The following is a 26,154-nucleotide window of genomic DNA, read 5'->3' on the forward strand; positions in this document are numbered from 1 at the left end:
ATGTTATAGTGATTGTATGATATTCAAATGAGTTATAATTGCATAGAGGAGAATGGGTTGAGTATTTCCAGTTGTTGGAAATCAGAAGTCCCGTACCCCCACCCCTTCCAGTCTGACGAGGGGTGTGAGAGAAGGAGAATTTATTAGATAGAGCGTCTGGGGTTACAGAGTCTTCTGGACGTATCCAGGTCTCAGTCAAACCTAGGATGCTCAGGCCAGATTGCAAAGAAAATGCCGAAATGAAGTCAGCTTTGTTGACGGCTGATTGACAGTTCCAAAGTCCAACCGTGAAAGAGAAAGGTTCAGTGGAAGAGGTGTTTATAGGACGCAGGTTAGAGAGATTGCGTCGACGTGTGTGTGTGATGTTAGTGCGGTGTGTAGAGAGCACCGGAATGAGTTGGAAACACATGATAGAGGAGGACAGAAAGAAGAGTGAGAAAAAAGGAAAGGAGTACTCAAGTGCGTTGTCGGTTTCGTTGCTCGGATAAGTCGCGCAGGAAAAGTCGCAAGTCTTTACTCTTGTCGGTCTTCACGCTGATACAACACAGTTAAATACACCACCAATCTATACTTAGGTGATAGCAGCTGGGGACGCCCCCTGGGCTGACTCAATCCCAAATGGATGGTGCGCAAATGGGTCAGACCGAAACGAAAAACTAACACCCTTTGCACTTTAAGCGCGCTCAGGAAGGGAGCGATCTCACAAACAAAAGCTTCCCTTGGCCGAATGAGAGCAATCAAAACTACAGTTTACAACGAAATCATCAGGAAAACAATTAAACAGAAACGAATAAATGAAGTCTAGCAACAACTAAATCAAATAGAAACGAATAAATCAAATAGTTTAGAAAACAAGGACGTGATTCTCTAGCAGCAACAAATGTAACAACCGCCTATTTAAACTGCAGCATTTAAGTACTCACTTACACGCTGTCGTCCTGTCCGTGCCTGAGGGCTGAAATTCATTTATCCCCTTATATATATATTAGCGGTGGGCATAGATTAATTTTCATAGATTAATTAATCTAGATTAATCTAGATTAAAATGGCTAATTTGAATTCTGCTGAAAGCATTCAGAATATGTGTGCTACCCAAATAATGACTAAAATAAATCCTCGAGAATGGGCCAGGTGGCGCATTAGATCAGGCGCTCATCTCCTGTTTCCAAAATGCATCACAAACTGCTTGACAATTGCATTTACAACATAATTACAGATACAAACTTGTGTAACCAAGCACTTGTGCGCAAAAGGCTGCACGACATGCGTGTTACCGTTAAATACACAGACGCGCATGGGAATGGATTTCTGCGTGCATAGTCTTCTATTAAACTGCGTTGCTTTTAGAAGCGTCAATTCAGTTGTTGCATATAGTTTAATGTCTTTATTTCGGGATCATCAAAGTAAATTATAACTCACGTGCCCCAGTAAAAAGGGTCTAGCAACGCACCTGCCCTGAAGCGGCTTCATAACTGCATCAATGTCAGCACGTCTCATTTGATGTGGTAATTTCACAGAAGTTGAAGACTTGTTCTCGCCCCCTACAGTGCAATTCGACTAGGTATACGTCATCCGCGCTAAAATATCAAAGTGAAAGTCATCATATCTTGCGTAGTTTAGACCCAGCTCCCAACCCAACTTTGAGAATAGATTAACGGCGATATTTTTTTTATCGCCCGATAAGAGTCTCACGTTAATGCAGCACGTTAACGCCGATAACGGCCCACCACTAATATATATATATATATATATATATATATATATATATATATATATATATATATATATATATAAAAACATTATTTTATGTTGTAAAAACATTTTTAGTTTAAAACATATATCAAGGAAAAAACATGTAACATGGGCAGCATTAACGCATTTAATTTGTTCACTACTTTTTGCCAGCCCTCTCTCCTTGCTTTTCCAGTCTTTGCAGTGTTTCCAGCCCTTGCGTTTTAATTAAACTCTGAAACTCCTGCAATCCCTCAATCAAGAGTTCTTGCTCTGCTGCAGAAAAATATTGAGCGCGCTCCTTCGTCATGTTCGCCGACCAATCAAAGCGTTGCCGATCAATGTTTCTACTATCAATACGTACCCCCTTTTAAGCCACCCAGTGATCTCAAATAAATTCATCCAGCTATACTAATCATCAACAACAGGTGCGTTCGGAGAACCGGAATAGCGAGCTCATAGTTAGCGCGATGATTTGATCTTGGATTTAGTAAGCGAGGTACGAAGAACGGACCCCTGTTCTTTCACAGTGGATAATAAATGTTTATTTTTCATTAATTCCTTCATCTTATTTAAATTGTGGCCATGCTGTACTAATTCATTCCTTCAGTTTAATTTAATTAAATCTTGGCCACATCAAATATAAATGTTTTGCTCATGTGGTAGATATAGTTTGCTATTTGAAGAACATGAAGAAATTGAACAAGAGATTTTTTTTAAGTGGAGCATCTGCCTCCATTTTGCTAGAAACACCCAACTTCCAACAATCCAATCAATTCCCAAATTACAAAATCAGGTCCCGCCCTCTCCTTTCAGATATTGTTTCACTTGTATAGATGTCACAGTAGAGAAACAAAGACAACTTCTCTTTACTTCCAACCTTAAAAATATTTGTAATACCACTCAGCTAATAACAGTTTCCACAATGAAGTTCTGTAAGAGAAAGAAGAAACTAAATTGTTGAACTTTTAAATACGTTATGTCTTTATTTCTTGATAAAGACCAGAGAGTGAATGGTCAACCAGCATTATCTTTCCTGGTGAAGATTTTATTCAAGCATGACATCAGCACACCAGCATTTTAACAATTTCTACCTTTTTCAGATTAACATCCTGTAATCTCACTGATCAGCACTGTGAAATTGTGGGTTCAGCTCTACAATCATCAAACTCACCACTGAGAGAGCTGGACCTGAGTCAAAATCACCTTAAAGATTCAGGAGTGAAGCTCCTCTGTGCTGGACTGAAGAGTCCAAACTGTCAACTCAACACACTAAGGTTTGGCTTTCACATTTATTGTCCATTATGTTAACCCTCTGAGGTCGGTGAACTCTCCGGAGAATTCCGTTGCAGCAGAAAAACTTGAAATACTTTGTTGTTTTTGGTTGTACAGATAATGGTAAGATATCATTCAAAATATAAAAATAGTGCACACTGTCCTGTGTATGGGGCTACATAGCCACAGATAAATTAAAGATTGTAATGATTGTAATGACTGCTGTACACCATTGAAAGCGCTATTTTAATTATGCCATGCAAAGAGTGCAACTAAATTGACTAAATTGTTTAAAAAACCCATCTTAAGTTTATAAATGTGAAGCTAAAATGGCAATTTTCCATCAGTCACTGATTATCCATTCACATAAAATTCTTCTCTGCTTCTGACAGCCTTACTTCTGATCGTCTTTTGACTAAACTGCTATTTAGTTTTTGTCACATTTTAGTCATCTGAATTGTTTTAGTTTTAGTCTAGTTTTAGTCGACTAAATATCATAAGATTTTAACCAACGAAATCTACAATAGATTTAGTCAGCTAAAATATAATGGGTTTATTTACAGTGTAATGCTTTTATTAAGCATTTCTTTAAAATTACTAAACTCATTGTATAGGTTTGCTATAAGGTTTAATTATGATAGACAGATTTAACTGCTTTGACATGTAACATGCCTTTATACACTGCTCAAAAAAAATAAAGGGAACACTAAAACAACGTAAAGACCAGAGAGTGAATGGTCAACCAGCATGATCTTTCCTGGTGAAGATTTTATTCAAGCATGACATCAGCACAACGGCATTTTAACAATTTCTACCTTTTTCAGATTAACATCCTGTAATCTCACTGATCAGCACTGTGAAATTGTGGGTTCAGCTCTACAATCATCAAACTCACCGCTGAGAGAGCTGGTCCTGAGTCAAAATCACCTTAAAGATTCAGGAGTGAAGCTCCTCTGTACTGGACTGAAGAGTCCAAACTGTCAACTCAACACACTAAGGTTTGGCTTTCACATTTATTGTCCATTATGTTAACCCTCTGAGGTCGGTGAACTCTCCGGAGAATTCCGTTGCAGCAGAAAAACTTGAAATACTTTGTTGTTTTTGGTTGTACAGATAATGGTAAGATATCATTCAAAATATAAAAATAGTGCGCACTGTCCTGTGTATGGGGCTACATAGCCACAGATAAATTAAAGATTGTAATGATTGTAATGACTGCTGTACACCATTGAAAGCGCTCTTTTAATTATGCCATGCAAAGAGTGCAACTAAATTGACTAAATTGATTAAAAAACCCATCTTAAGTTTATAAATGTGAAGCTAAAATGGCAATTTTCCATCAGTCACTGATTATCCATTCACATAAAATTCTTCTCTGCTTCTGACAGCCTTACTTCTGATCGTCTTTTGACTAAACTGCTATTTAGTTTTTGTCACATTTTAGTCATCTGAATTGTTTTAGTTTTAGTCTAGTTTTAGTCGAATAAATATCATAAGATTTTAACCAACGAAATCTACAGTAGATTTAGTCAGCTAAAATATAATGGGTTTATTTACAGTGTAATGCTTTTATTAAGCATTTATTTAAAATTACTAAACTCATTGTATAGGTTTGCTATAAGGTTTTATTATGATAGACAGATTTAACTGCTTTGACATGCAACATGCCTTTATACACTGCTCAAAAATAAAGGGAACACTAAAACAACGTAGTGTAACTCCAAGTCAATCACACTTCTGTGAAATCAAACTGCCCACTTAGGAAGCAACACTGACTGAAAATCAATTTCACATGCTGTTGTGCAAATGGAATAGACAACAGGTGGAAATTATAGGCAATTAGCAAGACACCCCCAATAAAGGTGTGGTTCTGCAGGTGGTGACCACAGACCACTCCTCAGTTCCTATGCTTTCTGGCTGATGTTTTGGTCACTTTTGAAGGCTGGCGGTGCTTTCACTCTAGTGGTAGCATAAGACGATGTCCACAACCCACACAAGTGGCTCAGGTAATGCAGCTCATCCAGGATGGCACATCAATGCGAGCTGTAGCAAGGTTTGCTGTGTCTGTCAGCGTAGTGTCCAGAGCATGGAGGCGCTACCAGGAGACAGGCCAGTACATCAGAAGACGTAGAGGAGGCCGTAGGAGGGCAACAACCCAGCCCTGCAAAATGACCTCCAGCAGGCCACAAATGTTCATGTGTCTGCTCAAATGGTCAAAAACAGACTCCATGAGGGTGGTATGAGGGCCCAACATCCACAGGTGGGGGTTGTGCTTACAGCCCAAAACATTGTGCAGGACGTTTGGCATTTGCCAGAGAACACCAAGATTGGCAAATTCGCCACTGGCTCCCTGTGCTCTTCACAGATGAAAGCAGATTCACACTGAGCACATGTGACAGACGTGACAGCTTCTGGAGAGGCCGTGGAGAACGTTCTGCTCCCTGCAACATCCTCCAGCATGACGGGTTTGGCAGTGGGTCAGTAATGGTGTGGGGTGGCATTTCTTTGGAGGGCCGCACAACCCTCCATGTGCTTGCCAGAGGTAGCTTGACTGCCATTAGGTACCAAGATGAGATCCTCAGACCCCTTGTGAGACCATATGCCGGTGTAGTTGGCCCTGGGTTCCTCCTAATGCAAGACAATGCTAGACCTCATGTGGCTGGAGTGTGTCAGCAGTTCCTGCAAGACGAAGGCATTGATGCTATGGACTGGCCCGCCCGTTCCCCAGACCTCAATCCAATTGAGCACATCTTGGACATCATGTCTCGGTCCATCACCGAGGCACCAACGCCACGTTGCACCACATACTGTCCAGGAGTTGGTGGATGCTTTAGTCCAGGTCTGGGAGGAGATCCCTCAGGAGACCATCCTCCATCTCATCAGGGACATGCCCAGGCATTGTAGGGAGGTCATACAGGCACATGGAGGCCACACACACTACTGAGCCTCATTTTGACTTGTTTTAAGGACATTACATCAAAGTTGGATCAGCCTGTAGCATGTTTTTCCACTTCAATTTTGAGTGTGACTCCAAATCCAGACCTCCATGGCTTAATAAATTTGATTTTCATTGATAATTTTTGTGTGATTTTTGTTAACAGCACATTCAACTATGTAAAGAACAAAGTATTTAATAAGAATATTTCATTCATTCAGATCTAGGATGTGTTATTTTAGTGTTCCCTTTTTTTGAGCAGTGTATTACAATTAAATAAAACCACTTCTCAAAAAGAACATGGTCTTTATTTTCAAATGGTTATATAAGCTAATTATGCATTCTTTATAACAACTGGTTTACTACATTCTTCATTCTTTTAAACAGACATTATTTATATAAGTACAAACCCGATTCCAAAAAAGTTGGGACACTGTACAAATTGTGAATAGAAACATAATGCAATGATGTGGAAGTTTCAAATTTCAATATTTTATTCAGAATAGAATATAGGTAACAAATGTTGAAAGTGAGACATTTTGAAATGTCATGCCAAATATTGGCTCATTTTGGATTTCATGAGAGCTACACATTACAAAAAAGTTGGGACAGGCAGCAATAAGAGGTCGGAAAAATTAAATGTATATATAAGGAACAGCAGGAGGACCAATTTGCAACTTATTTGGTCAATTGGCAACATGATTGGGTATAAAAAGAGCCTTTCAGAGTGGCAGTGTCTCAGAAATCAAGATGGGCAGAGGATCACCAATTCCCCCAATGCTGCGGCGAAAAATAGTGGAGCAATATCAGAAAGGAGTTTCTCAAAGAAAAATTGCAAAGAGTTTGAAGTTATCATCATCTACAGTGCATAATATCATCCAAAGATTCAGAGAATCTGGAACAATCTCTGTATGTCAGGGTCAAGGCCGGAAGACCATACTGGATGCCGTGATCTTCGGGCCCTTAGACAGCACTGCATTACATACAGGAATGCTACTGTAATGGAAATCACAACATGGGCTCAGGAATACTTCCAGAAAACATTGTAGGTGAACACAATCCACCGTGCCATTCACCGTTGCCGGCTAAAACTCAAAAAAGAAGACATATCTAAATATGATCCAGAAGCGCAGGCGTTTTCTCTGGGCCAAGGCTCATTTAAAATGGACTGTAGCAAAGTGGAAAACTGTTCTGTGGTCAGACGAATCAAAATTTAAAGTTCTTATTGGAAAACTGTGGCGCCATGTCATCCGGACTAAAGAGGACAAGGACAACCCAAGTTGTTATCAGCGCTCAGTTTAGAAACCTACATCTCTGATGGTATGGGGTTGCATGAGTGCGTGTGGCATGGGCAGCTTACACATCTGGAAAGGCACCATCAATGCTGAAAGGTATATCCAAGTTCTAGAACAACATATGCTCCCATCCAGACGTCATCTCTTTCAGGGAAGACCTTGCATTTTCCAACATGACAATGCCAGACCGCATACTGCATCAATTACAACATCATGGCTGCGTAGAAGAAGGATCCGGGTACTGAAATGGCCAGCCTGCAGTCCAGATCTTTCACCCATAGAAAAAAGAGGAAGAAGCGACAAAGAAGACCTAAGACAGTTGAGCAACTAGAAGCCTGAATTAGAAAAGAATGGGACAACATTCCTATTCCTAAACTTGAGCAGCTTGTCTCCTCAGTCCCCAGACGTTTACAGACTGTTATAAAAAGAAGAGGGGATTCCACACAGTGGTAAACATGGCCTTGTCCCAACTTTTTTGAGATGTGTTGATGCCATTAAAATCAACCTATTTTCCCATAAAATGATAAATTTTCTCAGTTTAAACATTTGATATGTCATCTATATTGTATTCTGAATAAAATATTGAAATTTGAAACTTCCACATCATTGCATTATGTTTTTATTCACAATTTGTACAGTGTCCCAACTTTTTTGGAATCGGGTTTGTAAATAGACACTTTCACCTAAGAACATACGCAGCAAGGTCTTCTTGCATTGCCAAGTTTGAACAAAACCCCTTTCATACAGACTTCTCATAAGCCAGATGTGTATGTTCGTATGTAAATTTGTATTGTTATACAGAGAAATCTTGCAGCTTAAACCCTCACACGTGAGTTTTAAATATTTTAGCTGAGCCCCCTGGGTGAGTTTTTTTAGGCGACTGTTATTTTAGAATGCATCGCCTTATTGTTTCCATTATTTGGCCTGCAGGTCACAATTCAAAGCCTTTTTTTATTGTATTATCTGTTCATTACATTAACACTTGGAATGTTGTAGATTATCTGGCTGTTTACTGACAGACAAAGGTTATGCTGCTCTGGCATCAGCTCTGAGTTCAAACCCCTTTCACCTGAGAGAGCTGGATCTGAGCTACAATAACCCAGGACAATCAGGAGTGAATTTGCCCTTTGATGCATTCAAATATGTGAACAATCTCAAGTAAGTTGAGCAGAATGTATGTTTAAAGTAATCACGTCTGATGTTTATGTTTATGCCTTTGTTTTAAACTGCACTTATCATCTCTGAAGACCAGAGAGTAAATAATCAGCCCACTTAATTTTAACCAAGGATGTATGTCAATCTGATGTGAAACCAGAACACCAGCATGCCTTTTAACCAGTCACATTTTTCAGTTTGGCAAGCTGTTATCTCACTGATCAGCACTGTGAAGTTGTGGGTTCGGCTCTACAATCAACAAACTCCCGCCTGAGAAAGCTGGACCTGAGTCACAATGACCTGCAGGATTCAGGAGTGGAGCTGCTGTGTGCTGGGCTGAAGAGTCCAAACTGTCAACTCAACATACTAAGGTATTAAAAATGGTAATTAATTCACAATGCAGAGAATCCTGGGAAACATATAGCACCTGGTGGATATTTTGAAGTACATTGTTAAGTGCAGCAGGCTGATAAAAATCTGATCAAATCACAGTGATCGCATGTTAATATCAAGTATTAAGTGAGCCACAGACTTGTAGATGTGCATCTTAGAAGGCTGCAAAAAGTCATTCATGCTCATGCTAACAGCATTTTGTCAGTCTTAGCAAACATATGACACTTTCTTAAAGTGTCTTGTGACGTTTTTCTAAATAGGTGCTTTCACCTAAGAACATACGCAGCAAGATCTTCTTGCAATGTTTGTACAAAACACCTTTCATACAGACCTCTCATAAGCCAGATGTGTATGTACAATTCAAGATTGTCGCCCCTGATGACTTCACAATATGCTAATTAGATGTGTATATTTACACCCCCAATAAACCTTCGGTCATGCCCAATATTTTTCTAATTTACTGTAGATCTATCTCTAAGCCCTTTTAAGCCACAAGCTTTTGAAATCTTGATGTCAAAATCCAGCATTTTTTTTTTAAACTGGTGCCTAAAGGGTTAATAAAAACATGTCGTCAGATTATATTTGTGGGATCATTATAGCCGCTTCCATAGACATCAGCGTGTGTTTTTACAAACAATAATTGATTGTTTTTGCTAGTACTTATGTGTATTTAATTGTGTGATACATAAAATAAGCATTATATGGGGGGAAATACTGAATAGTTATGATAATCAGCGCGTCCAATCTGGCTCAGCGCCAGCCAAAGCGCAAAAGCAGATTTGAATTCAGCAGCTGATCACGTGATGTGCTAAACATTCAAATCACACCAGTGTGATCATACGCTTCAGGGACCAGCCAAGACTGATCACATGGGCGTGATAGTATACGTCAAAGGGTTTAGATCAGGGGTCACCACACTCGGTCCTGGAGGGCCGGCCGGTGTCCCTACAGAGTTTAGCTCCAACCCTAATCAAACACACCTGAACCAGCTAATCAAGGTCTTAATAGGTATACTTGAAACTTCCAAGCAGCTGTGTTGAGACAAGTTGGAGCTAAACTCTGCAGGACACCGGCCCTCCAGGATCAAGTTTGGTGACCCTTGGTTTAGATCCTACGCAGCTTTTCTTACTCTTTAACTGAATGTGATGAAATTAGGGCTTTCAATCAATTAAAAAAGTAACTAATCAAAATGTATGTAATTAATTGCACCTAACATTAAGTTTGAAAAAAAATATATATAGAGAGAGATTTTTTTATGATGTAATCATTTCAAAAGTAATGTTTAAACAATATATATTTGAAATATTACATTGTATATTTTAATTTTTGGGGGGGGGAATGGGATCTCTTTACTAAGTATTATGAAGGCCAGTATCACCAATACCAACACTGCCACTGATGCCTCTATTAAAGTGGTCAAGAAAAGTGCTTTTTTTTTCTCATTTTAATATGCTAGTTTTGGTTCAAGTGTAATGCTAATAATGTTTTTTGAAAACAACAACAACAATAACAACAACAAACTGTCTTTCTGAAATTATCTGATTTTAAAGGTGCCATAGAATGCATTGATACAATATTTTAAATTGTTCTCTGATATCTACAGATGGCTTGATGATATGAGGAGCTCTGATTGGCTGTTTCACAGAGCGGCTTATTTAACTCTTTGAAAGCACAATAACTTTTTACTTTAAATTTTGAGATTTGTGATCACACATGATCTATGTAACGTTATACTACAGTGGCAGTACTTAGCACATTTGACAAGTTTAGATGCTGTCAGCGTGATCAGGATCTGCAAATCATTCGCCAACATCTGCACAGTCATCTCTCCTTACTCTGTTTATGTGGTAAGAGAAATTCAATGTACTGCAATGTAACAGGCTACCGCTAGCAAGAAGCTAACCATGTCCCTTTAGTGGCTCGCCTTATTTTATTAGAACGCCTTATTTGTTTTACGTGCCTTTCAGACACCTATCCATCCCTGTACTTAACATCTCCTGCACAACTTGGAACATAATATTTATTTTCGTAGGGATGCACCGAATGTTCGGCCGAAAATGGCCCAAAAGGGCATTTTCGGTGATCGGCCGAAAGACTTTTAACTACGAAACAACACGGCCGAAACAGTATATTGACGCAAACAGAAACCGCAGCCTGCACGTGCTTGTCTGAAGCAACACATCTGCAGTGTGGACGTATATCAGTATATCTGAGAGAAAGACCCACGGATAGCGATTTGCAAAACATGTAATGCCGACATTTCAAGAGGGGGTGTGTCTGCAGTCGTGCGGACAGCCAGTGATGAGAGCAGAGAAAGAGACAGATGTAGCTTTCAGTGAGTGAAAAACAATTGCTTTACGTTGGTGTTACATCACAATATTTTAAAGATATGTCCTTTCTATATACTGTATTTTTTTCATAAATATTTATGTTTTAAACCATGGAGGTGAGCCAATGGATATCACACAAGCAACGTGAAAACTGCGCTATATGTGAAAGTGAAAGTGAAAACTGACAGTGCTCTTAGCATCTGCATTCTCTCAGAGAAAATAAGAGACGATTATTCTTTATATGCTGATATTAATTTAGTCCCCTTAATATTTTTCTTGTGCCCTGAACATAGTGGGAAAAAAAGAAAAAAAAAAGAAACATATTTTGTGTAAGGTTTGTTTTTTGGAAGACTTAAAGCTCTTAATTTTCATTGATGACTGCAGTTTTATTAAGGGGCTAAGAAAGTCTTAATTATGATTTCAGGTGGTCTTAAATGTGGGGACGTTTCAAAGTCATTTGCTGCGCTGCTTTGTGTAATATTATTCTGAGTGCGCCTCCTGCTGGAAGAGAAACGCATAGAGTTGTAAATGTGAACTGATGGATCCACAAGATAATGTGTTATAAAAATGTAAACAATTTAAAAAATATATATGTATATGTCATTTAATTAACATAATATTTGATTGATAACAATTGGTTAAATTAATATAATTGATTTATTCTTTGAAACTTTAATATTAATTTCTAGTAAAAATATTAATATTAAAAACTATTTCAGTGTTAAATAAATATTTTGAAATTGTATTTTTGTTATTTTATTTCTCTGAAAAGCAATGCAAAATAGTAAAAAGCTAATTTTTACTATTTAATTATTGTAATGGTGAAAAAATTGGAAATAAATGGAAAAAAATGCGAAACACCGAGTTCGGTATTCGGCCTTCGGCCAAGCATTTCATTTCGGTGCATCCCTATATTTTCGTGATCTGCCATTTTCGCTATTGCCCCCGCTTTGTTTTTTCACAATAGCCTACCTGCAGAACGTCTGATGACTGGGCTATTAAATGTTGGGGGCGTGACTATTAATGATCCCGAGACTATAATGTCATAGTCTGTGTTATGTTGGAATTGGCCTCTTTTAGTGGTCTTTTGCAAACACCAGATTTATATAAGACGGAGGAAACAATGGTGTTTGAGACTCATGGTATGTCATGTCCATGTACCGAACTGTTATTATTTAACTATGCCAAGGTAAATGCAGTTTTCCATTCTATGGTACCTGTAAGGGACAGCTCCTTTAGACTAGTAAATGGACACTGTTTTGGCTGGCTAACTTCAATGCACAGGAAACATATTAAGGCCTCCTTGATATTGCATGTATGTGTTTTGAAAACATTATGCATATCAAACCATCATTTACAGACAAAGAATTATAAAATAATTTACTTGCTTTAATGCTGCATTTAAATACAATTTTCCTTAAATTAGAAATATATATATATATATATATTAGGGCCGGGACTCGATTAAAAAATTTAATCTAATTAATTAGAGGCTTTGTAATTGATTAATCGAAATTATCGCATTTTAATCGCATATAAATATTTGACCTGAGAACAGTGAGAAGTACGTTTTTTTATATGGATTTTTAGTATACCATTGAATAATGACTGAATACATAAGCGTAAGCAACAAAATATTGTTTATTTTTGTTCAACCAAGTCCAACAGACCAGTGCAATATTGCCATAAAGTGTAGCAATAGGCTCGATGTGCTACAGTGATATGCGAATTCCTTGTTGCATAGCTTGCACACAACCATGCTCTAATCGACGCTTCCATCCATTCGATTTTTATAACAAAATTTCCCATCCACAGGGCCAACCAAAGCGGTCCCATCAGCTTTTTTGTCCATGTTCACTGTGGTTTGTTTTGCTGCTTCCCAATTCGCCTACTTATACTATGCCCTATATGTATGTACTCATTTTGTGAAGAAAAGTACATACTTTTGAGTATGTAGCAGAATAGTAGGCAAGCTTTGGGACATACTACTTGCTTCTTTACTGCTTAACTGCTTCTTTAACTGACGCTCTGTTGCTTAGTTACCTGAATCCTGTCACTGTTTAAACTGCCCTGTCAATCATCACAGTTAACATTATCTACATTTCGTTTAATTTAATTTCCTACCGTATTAGAGAGAAATTAAGAGGCACGTTCTTTAACGAGTCTTTAATGCTGAGAACTCTGCTCTTGTGTTTGCTTAATTATGCATTTAAACGTTAATGACCAAACCTATCATTATAAATGTTGCTGCACATGGAATATAACGCGGATAACATTTAAAAAATATTTTTATCAGGTTACACACTGATTATTAATTATTCAAACCCTTTCTGTACCTGTCCGTTGGTCGCGCATATCCTCCATGTTTGTAGTTTTTTAACACTTTTTATGCATGTTTGTAGTTCTAATCGAATCCTCGTTCATGGCGCAGTGTGTTGTGGGCAATATTAGCCGTTAGAGTGTGCATTGATCGTTAAGTAGTAGACCATCCGGGAATCTTTGGAATACTTTTTTAAACATACTACGATTTGGGACATACAATACTATTTAGGACGGAAGCAGCTTGTCTGAACGCTAGTTGGTGCTCCAGTATAATCGGTCCGCCGAATCTCATCCAGTGAGAAACGTTCCGCGGTGCAAAACTAAGTGCGATTAAAATGCGTTAAAAAATTTTAACGCGTTATTTTTGTGTAATTAATTAATCTAAATTAACGTGTTAAAGTCCCGGCCCTAATATATATATATATAATCTTATGTAGAGATGTGAATGACATAGTTAATATTTTTCAAATATGTTATTCACTTGCTAAGTCTAACGTCACACATCACTGCTTCTGGGCCCATATGCTCTCAAACATATCACTAGAAAACAACAAACGGTGGTATTTTACATGCATTTACAGTATTTAATACTATTAAAAAATTATAACCATAACCTTTATCTTCATACCAAAATTCTAGATGGCAGATTGGCAGATTACAAGTACATCTTAATAGTGTGATCTCAATAAACACAACATAATCCCTGCTTATTATCTAACAATGTACTTCAGATGCACAAATATAGATATAGGTGCAAACAGAATACTATACAGTGACGTGAACATTGGTTTTTAAAAGTTTAGTAGATCACACCGAACACTATTGCAGTAGTGAAACTGTGATGAGTCATGCAGCAGTAAGAACATAACAATAATTTTAAAGCAAAATAATCATATTTATTCAAGCATTTAACATGTGTAAGTTAATTAAATATCAATAATGAACTGCACAAATTATAGCTATCATGGAGAAAGTCCTACCTCTGTCCCAAACATGTACAGTAAGATGGATACCCTGATAGCAACATAGTGTCGGCCCAGATCCGTCCCACATCTGGCAAATGTGGAATGATGATCTGGCACACATGTTGTGTGGAAAGATGGCACTTGAATGGACTGCTCCGGTTTGCCAGGTCTGGGCCAAAAGCAGGCCATAGCAATGCCACATGTCAAAAAAAAAAAAAAAAAAAAGAAATAAACCACAACAGTACCTTTTCAGAGATATCTCAGAGAGTCATCTCAGCTTTAATCAACAACTGACTTCAGCCACAGCCTTAGTGAAAGTCGTGACATATTGTCAAGTATGGTGACCCATATTCAAAACTGGTGCTCTGCATTTACTGTAACCCATCCAAGTGCACACACAGTGAACGAAAGAACTACACTCATATGTGAAAAGAGTGATGTTCATTCACAATCCCTACCTTCAATTCCTGCCTGTGTGGGAATCGAACCGGCGCCCTTTGGGTTACAAGCCTGACCCTATTACCATTAGGCCATGACTTATATTAAATCAACTGAAGACAAAAGACTTTAAATCTCTGAAGATCTCAACAGATGAGGATTAAACAACTGACTAGATTGACTTTATTTCTGTTAGAGTTATACAAAATATTCAGCTTAATCGGATCAATTCTGGATATGACAAAAGGCTGCTAAGGCTACTTGTGATGCATGCTGGGAGTTTTGTACTTTGTTTTGTAAAATACCCACTGGCCCAGTTACCTTGTAAACAGTCCTTTTAATTATTCAAGTAGGTCAAACAGAAATTAAGGTAGGGAATATACACAGAAATTTAATGAAGTAATCAAATAAGACTGCAGCCTCACTGTATAAATAAAATTAAAAGTTATTCAGTCAAGATCAGCGAGTGATTATCAAGTTTTCTTTTGTTGTTTGACCAACATGACAGACAGCAACTAGAATATTCGGCTGATGTTACTTTAAATCTTGTTGTTGTAGATTATCTTACTGTATGGTGACAGCAGAAGGTTGTGCTGCTCTGGCATCAGCTCTGAGTTCAAACCCCTCACACCTGAGAGAGCTGGATCTGAGCTACAATCATCCAGGAGAATCTGGAGCGAAGCTGCTCAACCATCTGGACAAACTCAAGTAAGTTGAGCATTAACAGTCGTCCTGTGTTCTGTGACTGTGAGAGTGTCCATAGCATCAGGAACCACAGGTGCAGTGCTTTATTTTTTACAGTGATTTATATAACCTATTTCCTTTGTTTGTCCTTGCAATTTACTGTGTAGACAAGTAAAGTACACTGTAAAAAAACCTGTAAAAAACAGTAAAAAAAAGACTGGCAGCAGGGCTTCCAGACTTATTCAGTTAAATTACAGAAAATAACCATTCAAAATTACAAGACAAAACTCTAAAAATACAGAATAGTCTTTACAGTCAAAACTCATTACATTACAGTATATTACCATTGATCATTTGTTCAAAATACAAAGACAATGTCTGGAGATAAACATTTTAATCATGAATTTTGCAGAAATATTATGGTTTAAAATGTTTGGACTGTAGAGAAAAGAGTATAGTACTTAGAAAAAACAGTGGGGCAAATAAGTATTTGATACACTGCCAATTTTTCAATTGTTCCCACAAAGAATTGAGAGATTTGTCATTTTCATTGGAGGTACACCTCAACTGTGAGAGAAAAAAAAATGTTTGAACCTGTTTGAACTCGTTACCTGTATGAAAGACACCTGTCCACAGTCAATCAGATTCCAGCCTCTCCACTATGGGCAAGACCAAAGAGCTGTCTTAAGGACACTAGGGACAAAATTGTAGACCTGCATGGGATGGGCTACAGAACAGTAGGAAAACAGCTTGGAAAGAAGGCAACTGTTGGTGCAATTATTAAAAAATGGAAGAAATTCAAGATTAATGTCAATCTCCCTCGGACTAGGGCTCCATGCAAGATCTCGCAATCATGGATTATCAATAATCCTGAGAAAGGTGAGGGATCAGCCTAGAACTACATGGGAGGACCTGGTCAATGCCCTGAAGAGAGCTGGGACCACAGTCTCAACGGTTACCATTAGTAACACACTACACTGTCATGGATTCAAATCCTGCAGCGCTCGCAAGGTCCCCCAGCTCAAGCCAGTACATGTCCATGCCCGTCTGAAGTTTGCCCAAGGCCAACTGGATGATCCAAAGGAGGCATAGGAGAAGGTCATGTGGTCAGATGTGATGAAAATACTTTTTGGTATAAACTCCACTTGCCGTGTTTGGAGGAAGAAGAAGGATGAGTACATCATGCTTTGGGGGTGCTTCTCTGCAAAGGGGACAGGACACCTGCACCGTATTGAGGGGAGGGTAGATGGGGCCATGTATCGCGAGATTTTGGGCAACAACCTCCTTAGTAATGCTGCGTTCACACCAAACGCGAATATGCGTCTGGCGCGAGTGATTTCAATGTTAAGTCAATGGTAAGACGCGTTTACGCGCGTCTGGAGTTCTTGCGGCGCGAATTGGCGTTTAGCGCAGCGTGGTAGACGCGAATTCGCCTCATTCGCGCGTCTAGTTCTAGAATTGTGCTTTTTGTGCATCACGCGTTTGACGCGAATTCGCGTCTGCTGCCCGAGTTGAAAAATCTGAACTTCTGCGTCAATTCGCACCGCGTTAACCAATCAGGAGCCTGCTTGATGCTGTGGTGGCAGGCCTGCCCGGAGTCACTCATTCAAATATGAAACATGAATACTAAATGCCTAGTGCGGTTCTAATGTACAACAAAGCAAGTGTTTTATCACATATATGACACATATTCATTTTGTATTGAATGCTATTTATTCCATATCTAAATCTTAATTATATGAAACATTATTATAGTGTAGTGTGTCTACACTATAATAACAGAACAATAATAACTATAATAGTGTGTATACTTTAGTGTGTCTGGACAGTGTTGTGTGAGGAAATCACAGGACAGGTTAAATACTTTTGGAGGCAGGCTCCATTTATCATCAAAACAAAAATAAATAACAGATTTTACAGTGATAACCTGAACAAAGAAATGGCACAGACATCTGTCATCATATACTGCTCCAACGCACAGAGGGAAGTTCCACCGCTCCTGAAATCCCCTCGCTCCGATGCGGGACAGCAGGTCATCGAACTGGGCACGGGACAGGCGGAAGTACCGCTGAAAGCGGCTGTCATCCAGGCGCAGCTCCTGGAGCAAGTGATGAAACTCGCCGAACTGGGTTCACCTCCGAAGGGTCTGGTGGACCCAAATACGGCGACGATGATCCAAACGCCGCTGTTCTGCTCTCGAGAGCAAATACAGAGCGGTGACTCTCTCGATAAATGACCGATCAACAACAGACATCTTGTAAAAAGATGGCCGCCAACGGGGTTTGAAACTTTCGCCTCTGACGCGCGTGACGCACGTAAATTTCGCTTCAAACTTTTGTTTTTACGCGCGTCGATTTCGCTCTTGACGCGCGAATGAACACAAAGTGGTCACGCGTATAACTAGACGCGACAGGCGCGAATTTAGATGCATATTCGCGTTTGGTGTGAACGCAGCATAAGAGCATTGAAGATGGGTCGTGGCTGGGTCTTCTAGCATGACACTGACCTCAAACATATAGCCAGGGCAACTAAGGAATGTCTCTGTAAGAAGCATTTGAACCCAGTAGAAAATCTATGGAGGGAGCTGAAACTCCAGTTTGTCCAGCAACGTCCCCAGAACCTGAAAGATCTGGAGAAGACCTGTATGAAGGAGTGGGCCAAAATCCCTGCTGCAGTGTGTGCAAACCTGGTCAACAACTACAGGAAACGTCTGACCTCTGTAATTGTAAACAAAGGTTTCTGTACCAAGTATTAAGTTATATTTTTCTATTTTATCAAATAATTATTTCATGCAATAAAATTGAAATTATTTAAAAATCATACAATGTGATTTTCTGGATGATTTTTTTTTTTTTTTTTGATTCTGTCTCTCACAGTTGAGGTGTAGCTATGATGACCTATCAAAAAAGGGCATCCATCCTTCATAAAGCCTCAGGCCTCAAGATGTATGTTCCATTCCTCATTAGAACACATAGCTCATATTAATTATAATTAGTTATAACATTAACAAATGCACAGCAAGAAGCCCAGTGTTAAATTAACTCCCGGGAAATATAAGAGTGTTAAATTAACACTGAAGCAGAGTTAAAGTTAATGAGATAATTAGTGATTAAGTAAGTGATGATTGATCATTATTGAAGACACCTGATGAGTCACTAAAGGAGAAAATCACAATTTTTAAGCAATCATTATAGTGGTCAGTGTTTGCATTAGTTGGGCTCTTGACCATTACATTTTTAACATCAGATTTTTTTTTATTTTTTTTTTATTGGATGTTGTGTTTGAGTTAAAACAGCCGGACAAGCCAAGAGCACAAGACATCAGGTAGTGATGATTATGTTTTAACATGGTCATTATTTGATATGAATCATTGAGCTCATCTAAAGTCTAATCTCAGAGTTATATTTACTTTGTTGGAAATATAATTCAGAGGTTAGACTCTAAAGGAGTTCAGTGATTCAGGTCAAATAATTATTATAATAATCTTGAATGTTTAACATCAGCCTTGTGATTCCACAATATAAGATCCTGTTTTTTTTTTTTTGTTTGTTTGTTTGTTTGTTTGTTTGTTTGTTTTGTTAGTTTTTTTATGGGTTTTGGCAAATTTTCTTACAAGCTGTTGTGATGTATAGAAAAACATTTCCAAAAAAATTTTGTTAATTTTTTGTTAATTTGTATAATTTATTCATGCCGCAATACATGCTGGGAGTCATGGATGAGTTTTGATTGGCTACAACATGCATTTTTGATGGTCACCATGTCTGTGTGTCTAAACTAAAGATTATTTGAAAGTTTTGATCACAGTTAGTTTAAAAACAATTTTCAGATTTAATGTTAAAACACTGTTACAGCAGTCAAACTAAATCTAATGTTAAAAATGTAAGGGTCAAGAGCCAACTAATGCAAACACTGACCACTATAATGGTTGCTAAAAAATGTGATTTTCTCCTTTGGTCATTCTGCTTATTAACATCAGGTGTCTTTAATAATGATCATTCATCACTTTGTTAATCACTAATTATCTCATTAACTTTATCTCCGTTTCAGTGTTAATTTAACACTCTGATTTGAACACTTGACACTCTTGAGTGTGGACTTAAATAAACTCCCGGGAGAGCTAATTTAACACTGGGCTTTTTGCTGTGTACATACAAAACATAAGAGCAGGCCAGCATGTAAACACAAGTTAAGCGTTTTCCCATAGAAAACCATTACAAAATGTATAATGCATTAAGAGGACCAAATTCTGTGCATGAATTATGAAAAACATTATCTAGATTATTATTTTTTTTTTACTTTAATATTAAATTAAAATCCATTTTCATTTTTTTTAAATTCAGTTTTATTAAAAATTATTTAACTGTCCACGTATGTGGAGACCTTGCAACAAAGGAGTAAAATGGGACATAAAGCCACAGCTGACAATATGGAATTGTTTTTTTTTAATGGCATGTTACGCTATTCATATCAGCTCTGTTATTACAAACAATAATATTACAATATAATAACAATAAAACACATATTGTAAGAACAATAACTGTCACAAGGAGGGTCAGAGACGTTCGGATCCATTCGCAGCATTTATTCAAACAAACAAAGGGGCAGGCAGAAATCGTGGTCAAACACAGGCAGAAGGTTTTTTTTTTTAAAAAAAAGGAAAACATTCTTTAAAAAAATACAGACCGTTACCTTTAAAAATATGTTTTTTAACTGTGTATAAAAGTTAATAAAGATTAATAAGAAGATAAAAAGAACAGCATTTATTTAAAAAAAATATATACAATGCTATTCAAATGAAAAAAAAAACATAATAAAGACTTGAAAAGTTAGAAAAGATTTCTATTTTAAACAAATGCTGCTCTTTTTAACTTTGTATTCATCAAAGAATCAAAGAAAAAAGTATCACATTTTCCAACAAACAATATAAAGCAGCACAACAGTTTCAACATCGATAATAAATCAGCATTTTAGACTGATTTCTGGAGGATCATGTGACACTGAAGACTGGAGAAATGATGCTGAAAATTCAGAGCTGCGTCACAGAAATAAATTATATTTTAAAGTATATTAAAATAGGAAACAAATATTAGAAATTGCAATAATATTTTACAATATTAGTTTTTTTTTTTCTGTATTTTTGATCAAATAATACAGCCTTGATGAGCAGAAAAAACTCTTAAAATACATAATCTCACTGATCCCAAACTTTTGAGCGGCGGTGTATTCACTTCCTGTAGCTGTATCCCTTTTAGCCACAAACATGTTAATGTGAATCACATGTTTCTAGCATGATGCTAGCATGATTAGTATGATTTAAGCAAGATGACAATATGATTAGCATTATGTGAACATGTTTAACGTCAAAATAATTTAGGTTTGCTACATGGTTGCTAGGCGGTTGCTAGGCTGTTCTAGGCGTTTGCTAAGTTGCTTGAGACGGATGTAAAAGAGTTTGTCAGAGTTTGTGTTTGTCACAATATGAGAAGCTTTTGTGTGATTGAATGACAGACTATTTCTGATTATTTAAACATTCATTCATGCAGCTGTGTGTGTGTTTATTATTATTATTATTATTATGAGATGAATGTCTCGTGTGTGTTTTCTAGTGTGGATCATGGAGGAGAGTTCAGGATCAGAGCAGGTCCTCAAAAATGTAAGTCCACAAACAGACTCACAGTTTTCTTGTTTGTTGTTTAGTTGTAAATGTGTCTCTTGTAATGTGTGTCTTGTGTTCAGATGCCTGTGATCTCACTCTGGATACAAACACAGTGAACGAATACCTCACTCTGTCTGACGACAACAGAAAGGTGACAAAAGTGGGTCAGACACAGTCATATCCTTATCATCCAGACAGATTTGATTGGTATCAGGTTCTGTGTGTTGAGAGTCTGACTGGACGCTGTTACTGGGAGACTGAATGGAGTGGAGATAATGTTCATATATCAGTGTCATATAAAGAAATCCAGAGGAAAGGAGTGAGTGCTGACAGTATGTTTGGATCTAATGTGAACTCCTGGAGTCTGTTCTGCAATAATCACAGATTCTCTGTCTGGCACAATCAGCGTCTCTGACAAACACAAACTCACACACTTACACACATTCACACACACATTCACTCACACACTACACGCTGGATTTGGACTTTATTATCCAAACTCTTCAGTGTCTCTGTGTGACATTAAACACAACTGAATAACACACATCTCTGTAACACACACACATTACACAAATCACACACTAATAAAGAGAAATACTAGTGTTTGTGGAAGTTACTTCATTATTATTATTATTATGATATGTTTGAAAGCAACATTCAAAAGCACTATACAATACTTTATTTTCAGGTCACACTTTTTTTTTAATTTTAGGAAAATTAACATTATATATTTTTGTATAATAATATATTTTGATTATTATTTAGCATTTTGGAGAGTTTTTATGATAGTATTACATTTTTAAACACAATGAATGAGCTTTTTTTTTCAATTAAAATTAATTAAACTGAGCCTCTTTATTTTCGGGTCACACTTGTTGCTTGAAATGTAACTTTTTTGTTTTAGGAAAATTAATGTTATATATTTTTGTTCAAAAAATATTTTGATTATTATTTAGCATTTTGAGGATATTTTATGATAGTATTTAAATGTTTTTTTTTTTTTTAATTTAAAAGCTATTTTTCCATTAAAATTATTTCAACTGGGCCACTTTATTTTCGGGTCACACTTGGTGTTTGAAATTTAACTTTGTTTTTTTTTTTGGTTTTCTTTCCCCAGGAAAATCAATTAAATATATTTTTCATTAATAATATATTTTGATTATTATTTAGCATTTTAAGGATATTTTATGATAGTATTTAATTTTTATGAAAAATTTAAGATCTATTTTTCCATTAAAGTTAATTAAACCGAGCCTCTTTATTTTCGGGTCACACTTGGTGCTAGAAATTTAATAAATTTATTTTTTATTTTTTTTTTATTTATTTTTTTTAGGAAAATGAATGTAATATATGTTTGTTTAATAATATATTTTGATTATTATTTAGCATTTTGAGGACATTTTATGTTAGTATTTAATTTTTATATAAAAAAAAAACACAATTTTTCCTTAAAAATTAATTAAACTGAGCCTCTTTATTTTCGGGTCACACTTTTGTTTTGTTTTTAATTTTAGGAAAATTAACATGATATATTTTTGTATAATAATATATTTTGATTATTTGATTATTTAGCATTTTGGAGAGTTTTTATGATAGTATTACATTTTTATACACAATGAATGAGCTTATTTTCGGGTCACACTTGGTGCTATAAATTGAACTTTATTTATTTATTTATTCATTTATTTATTTATTTTAGGAAAATTAATGTAATATATTTTAGTTTTTGTTTAATGATATATTTTTATTTTCCGGGTCACACTTGGTGCTAGAAATTTAATTAATGTTTTTTTTTTTTTAGGAAAATGAATGTAATATATGTTTGTTTAATAATATATTTTGATTATTATTTAGCATTTTGAGGACATTTTATGTTAGTACTTAATTTTTATAAAAAAAAAAAAAAACACTATTTTTCCTTAAAAATTAATTAAACTGAGCCTCTTTATTTTCGGGTCACACTTGGTGCTATAAATTGAACTTTATTTATTTATTTATTCATTTATTTATTTATTTTAGGAAAATTAATGTAATATATTTTAGTTTTTGTTTAATGATATATTTTTATTTTTCGGGTCACACTTGGTGCTAGAAATTTTATTAATTTTTTTTTTTTAGGAAAATGAATGTAATATATGTTTGTTTAATAATATATTTTGATTATTATTTAGCATTTTGAGGACATTTTATGTTAGTATTTAATTTTTATAAAAAAAACAAAAAAAAAACACTATTTTTCCTTAAAAATTAATTAAACTGAGCCTCTTTATTTTCGGGTCACACTTGGTGCTAGAAATTGAACCTTTTAAATTTTTTTTTTTTTTTTTAGGAAAATTAATGTAATATATTTTTGTTTAATAATATATTTTGATTATTATTTAGCATTTTGAGGACATTTTATGTTAGTATTTAATTTTTCTGAAAAATTTAAGAGCTATTTTTCCATTAAAATTAATTAAACCGAGCCTCTTTATTTTCGGGTCACACTTGGGGCTTGAAACTGAACTTTTGTTGTTGTTGTTTTTTTAGGAAAGCAATGTAATATATGTTTGTTTAATAATATATTTTGATTATTATTTAGCATTTTGAGGATTTTTTATGATAGTATTTAATTTTTTATAACAAATTTAAAAGCTATTTTTCCATTAAAATTAATTCAACCAAGCCTCTTCTTTTTCGGGTCACACTTGCTGCTTGAAATTTAACTTAGTTTTTTTGTTTGTTTTAGGAAAATCAGTGTTATATATTTTGTTTCAAAAAATATTTTGATTATTATTTAGCATTTTGAGGATATTTTATGATAGTATTTAATTTTTTTTTTAAATTTAAAAGCTATTTTTCCATTAAAATTATTTAAACTGAGCTTCTTTCTTTCTTTCTTTCTTTCTTTATTTATTTTTATATCTAAAGATGCACCTGCACTGTAAAAAATAAATAAATAAATAAATAAATAAGTGTAATATACAGTAAAATACTGGCAGCTGTGGTTGCCAGAAGTTCTCTGTAAAAAATATGGTCACAATGTGAAATGCTTACAGAATACTTTTATGATAAACATGTTTACAGTAATTTACTTCAAAAAAGTTGTAAATGTAGATTTTCTTACAGTAAAATACTGTTAATAAATATACTGTCAAACTAATTACATTCTATTTACGTAACAAACACAATACAACTGTATAGAATATTATAGTATTTTATTGTAATATTCAATTTTACAGATAATTTTACTATAATTCTGTGGTTGCCAGAAATTCACTGCAAAAAATACGGTAAAATACAAAAGGCATTACAATTGTTTGCCACAGATTTTACAAAAATCAGTCAGGTTATTGGAATTGCTAAATGAACGAATAAATACTGTTTATAGTAAATCAAGGCACAAACCATAATTATTAGATTGTAAAGAACCAGATTCTGCACAGAGGCACTGGGTTAAAACAGTCTGAGCTGATCCAATAACCGACATATATACTGCTATAGAATGAAAGATTGTGAACACGTTTATGTTGTAATAAAATACTCTTTAGAAAAAAAGAGATTTTAGGTCCACAATTTTATCATATCAATGGCAACAGAGTAAAGTTATTTGAGCAGCTGACCAAAAGGTAACATGTATGATCTGACAAATATTGATGCAGGGCAGTTACTTTAAAAGCTTATGAATGAAATGTACTCACTGAAGCTTAGCACTCTGAAATTTGCCACATTTCTGCAAAGTTGGAAGCACTGAAATTTCCAGCTGTGCAAGTTAAAGAAAGGGTTAAACAATTAAATAGTACTTCAAAAGTTTTTTGGTAAGAAAGTAAAGGAATTGATGTATAATGAACAGCAAAACTTACTGCTATTTCTTCTTAAAAAGTATCCAAATCCAAATGGATACTGTCAGGAAAAAGAGATTGAAGAGGTCCTTGTTGCTGTTAACTCAATAACCACGACAGTTTTGAGTAAAAACACTTTTTACTTCCTCAACAAGTTCCAACACACCCGCTCCCGCTCCAGGGGCGAACAGCACTAAACATAAAAGTGCGCTAACCTCATTAACCGTCCTCTTTGCACATGCGCAGAAGATTAACGTAACTTAACAATCTCCACTTTTTTTTTTTTTATATATAGTTTGAATAACAAAACATAAGTAAATCCATTCAGTCTTTAAGGTAGCAAACGCCTGTGCTGAGGGCTTTCAGAAGTCCAAGTGCAGATGCTCCTTTTTTTGTTAAGCAGTTAGCTAGCTGCTCTTTGGTGGTTGACCACAAGATCTGCTGAATAGTTCCAGAGTGTACAAGTTCCTTCACACTGCTGATTTCTAGACGCAGTCTCTTTTCGGTGACCGATTTTGTCGATTCGAGAGCATCAAGAAGGGAATGATTGTCTGTTACGCACACAATGGGTAAGTTGTTGCATGAGCAGTCACCAGTTGTAATCTCAGAGTAGAGCGTTGTGAGAAAAACTGCACTGTCAATCCCGTCTGCAAGTGCTAAGGTCTCTCCTGCTAATGTACTCCTTACAACTCTCCTGATGCGTTTTGACTGCCAGGATATAGGAGAGAATTTTCCATTTTCTCCCATAAGCATGATGAAATGTCCACCCTGTGTTCCGCCATCCGGAAGGTTTCCCATTGAGGAATCACTGTACACCACTAATTTAACAGAACTGTCTTTCCCTAGGTACTGGAACCTCAAGGTGACCTCTTCTGATTTCAGTTTTCTGATTAGTTTATTTGTACAATGCAGGGTCTGAACAGTAGCATGCTTTGTATTAGATGCCAAGATGGATATGTCACACATTATGTCAGGTCTGCTTTGCCTGGCGACCCACAGTATTTGTCCAATCTTTGATTTTAGCCTACCCATCTCAGCTTCTGTCAACGAAGCTTCACGCTGTGTTGCTCTGATGGAGTCCACTGGAATAGGTTGCAGATTTTTTATGTACCTTCCTTGTTGTACTTGTATTTCATCCTCCAGAGAATGTACCT

General features: G+C 36.1%; 2 protein-coding genes across 2 annotated transcripts in view; one reads left to right on the forward strand and one right to left on the reverse strand.

The window, feature by feature from the left end:
* The window catches only part of LOC141342384 (uncharacterized), a 23,812-nt gene extending 1,951 nt beyond the window's left edge, over positions 1 to 21,861 (forward strand). Inside the window, exons 2-8 of the mRNA XM_073846827.1 lie at positions 2,835 to 3,008; positions 3,831 to 4,004; positions 8,233 to 8,394; positions 8,589 to 8,762; positions 15,398 to 15,547; positions 21,130 to 21,176; positions 21,260 to 21,861. Of these exons, the coding sequence (XP_073702928.1) occupies positions 2,835 to 3,008; positions 3,831 to 4,004; positions 8,233 to 8,394; positions 8,589 to 8,762; positions 15,398 to 15,547; positions 21,130 to 21,176; positions 21,260 to 21,594 (1,216 nt within the window). The 3' untranslated portion in view covers positions 21,595 to 21,861. The remainder of the gene's footprint in view (positions 1 to 2,834; positions 3,009 to 3,830; positions 4,005 to 8,232; positions 8,395 to 8,588; positions 8,763 to 15,397; positions 15,548 to 21,129; positions 21,177 to 21,259) is intronic.
* LOC141337723 (uncharacterized) overlaps positions 1 to 26,154 on the reverse strand; it is a 176,882-nt gene that overhangs the window by 76,325 nt on the left and 74,403 nt on the right. The window lies entirely within an intron of this gene.

The sequence above is a fragment of the Garra rufa genome, chromosome 1 (assembly GCF_049309525.1).
Source record: "Garra rufa chromosome 1, GarRuf1.0, whole genome shotgun sequence".
Classification (NCBI taxonomy): domain Eukaryota; kingdom Metazoa; phylum Chordata; class Actinopteri; order Cypriniformes; family Cyprinidae; genus Garra; species Garra rufa.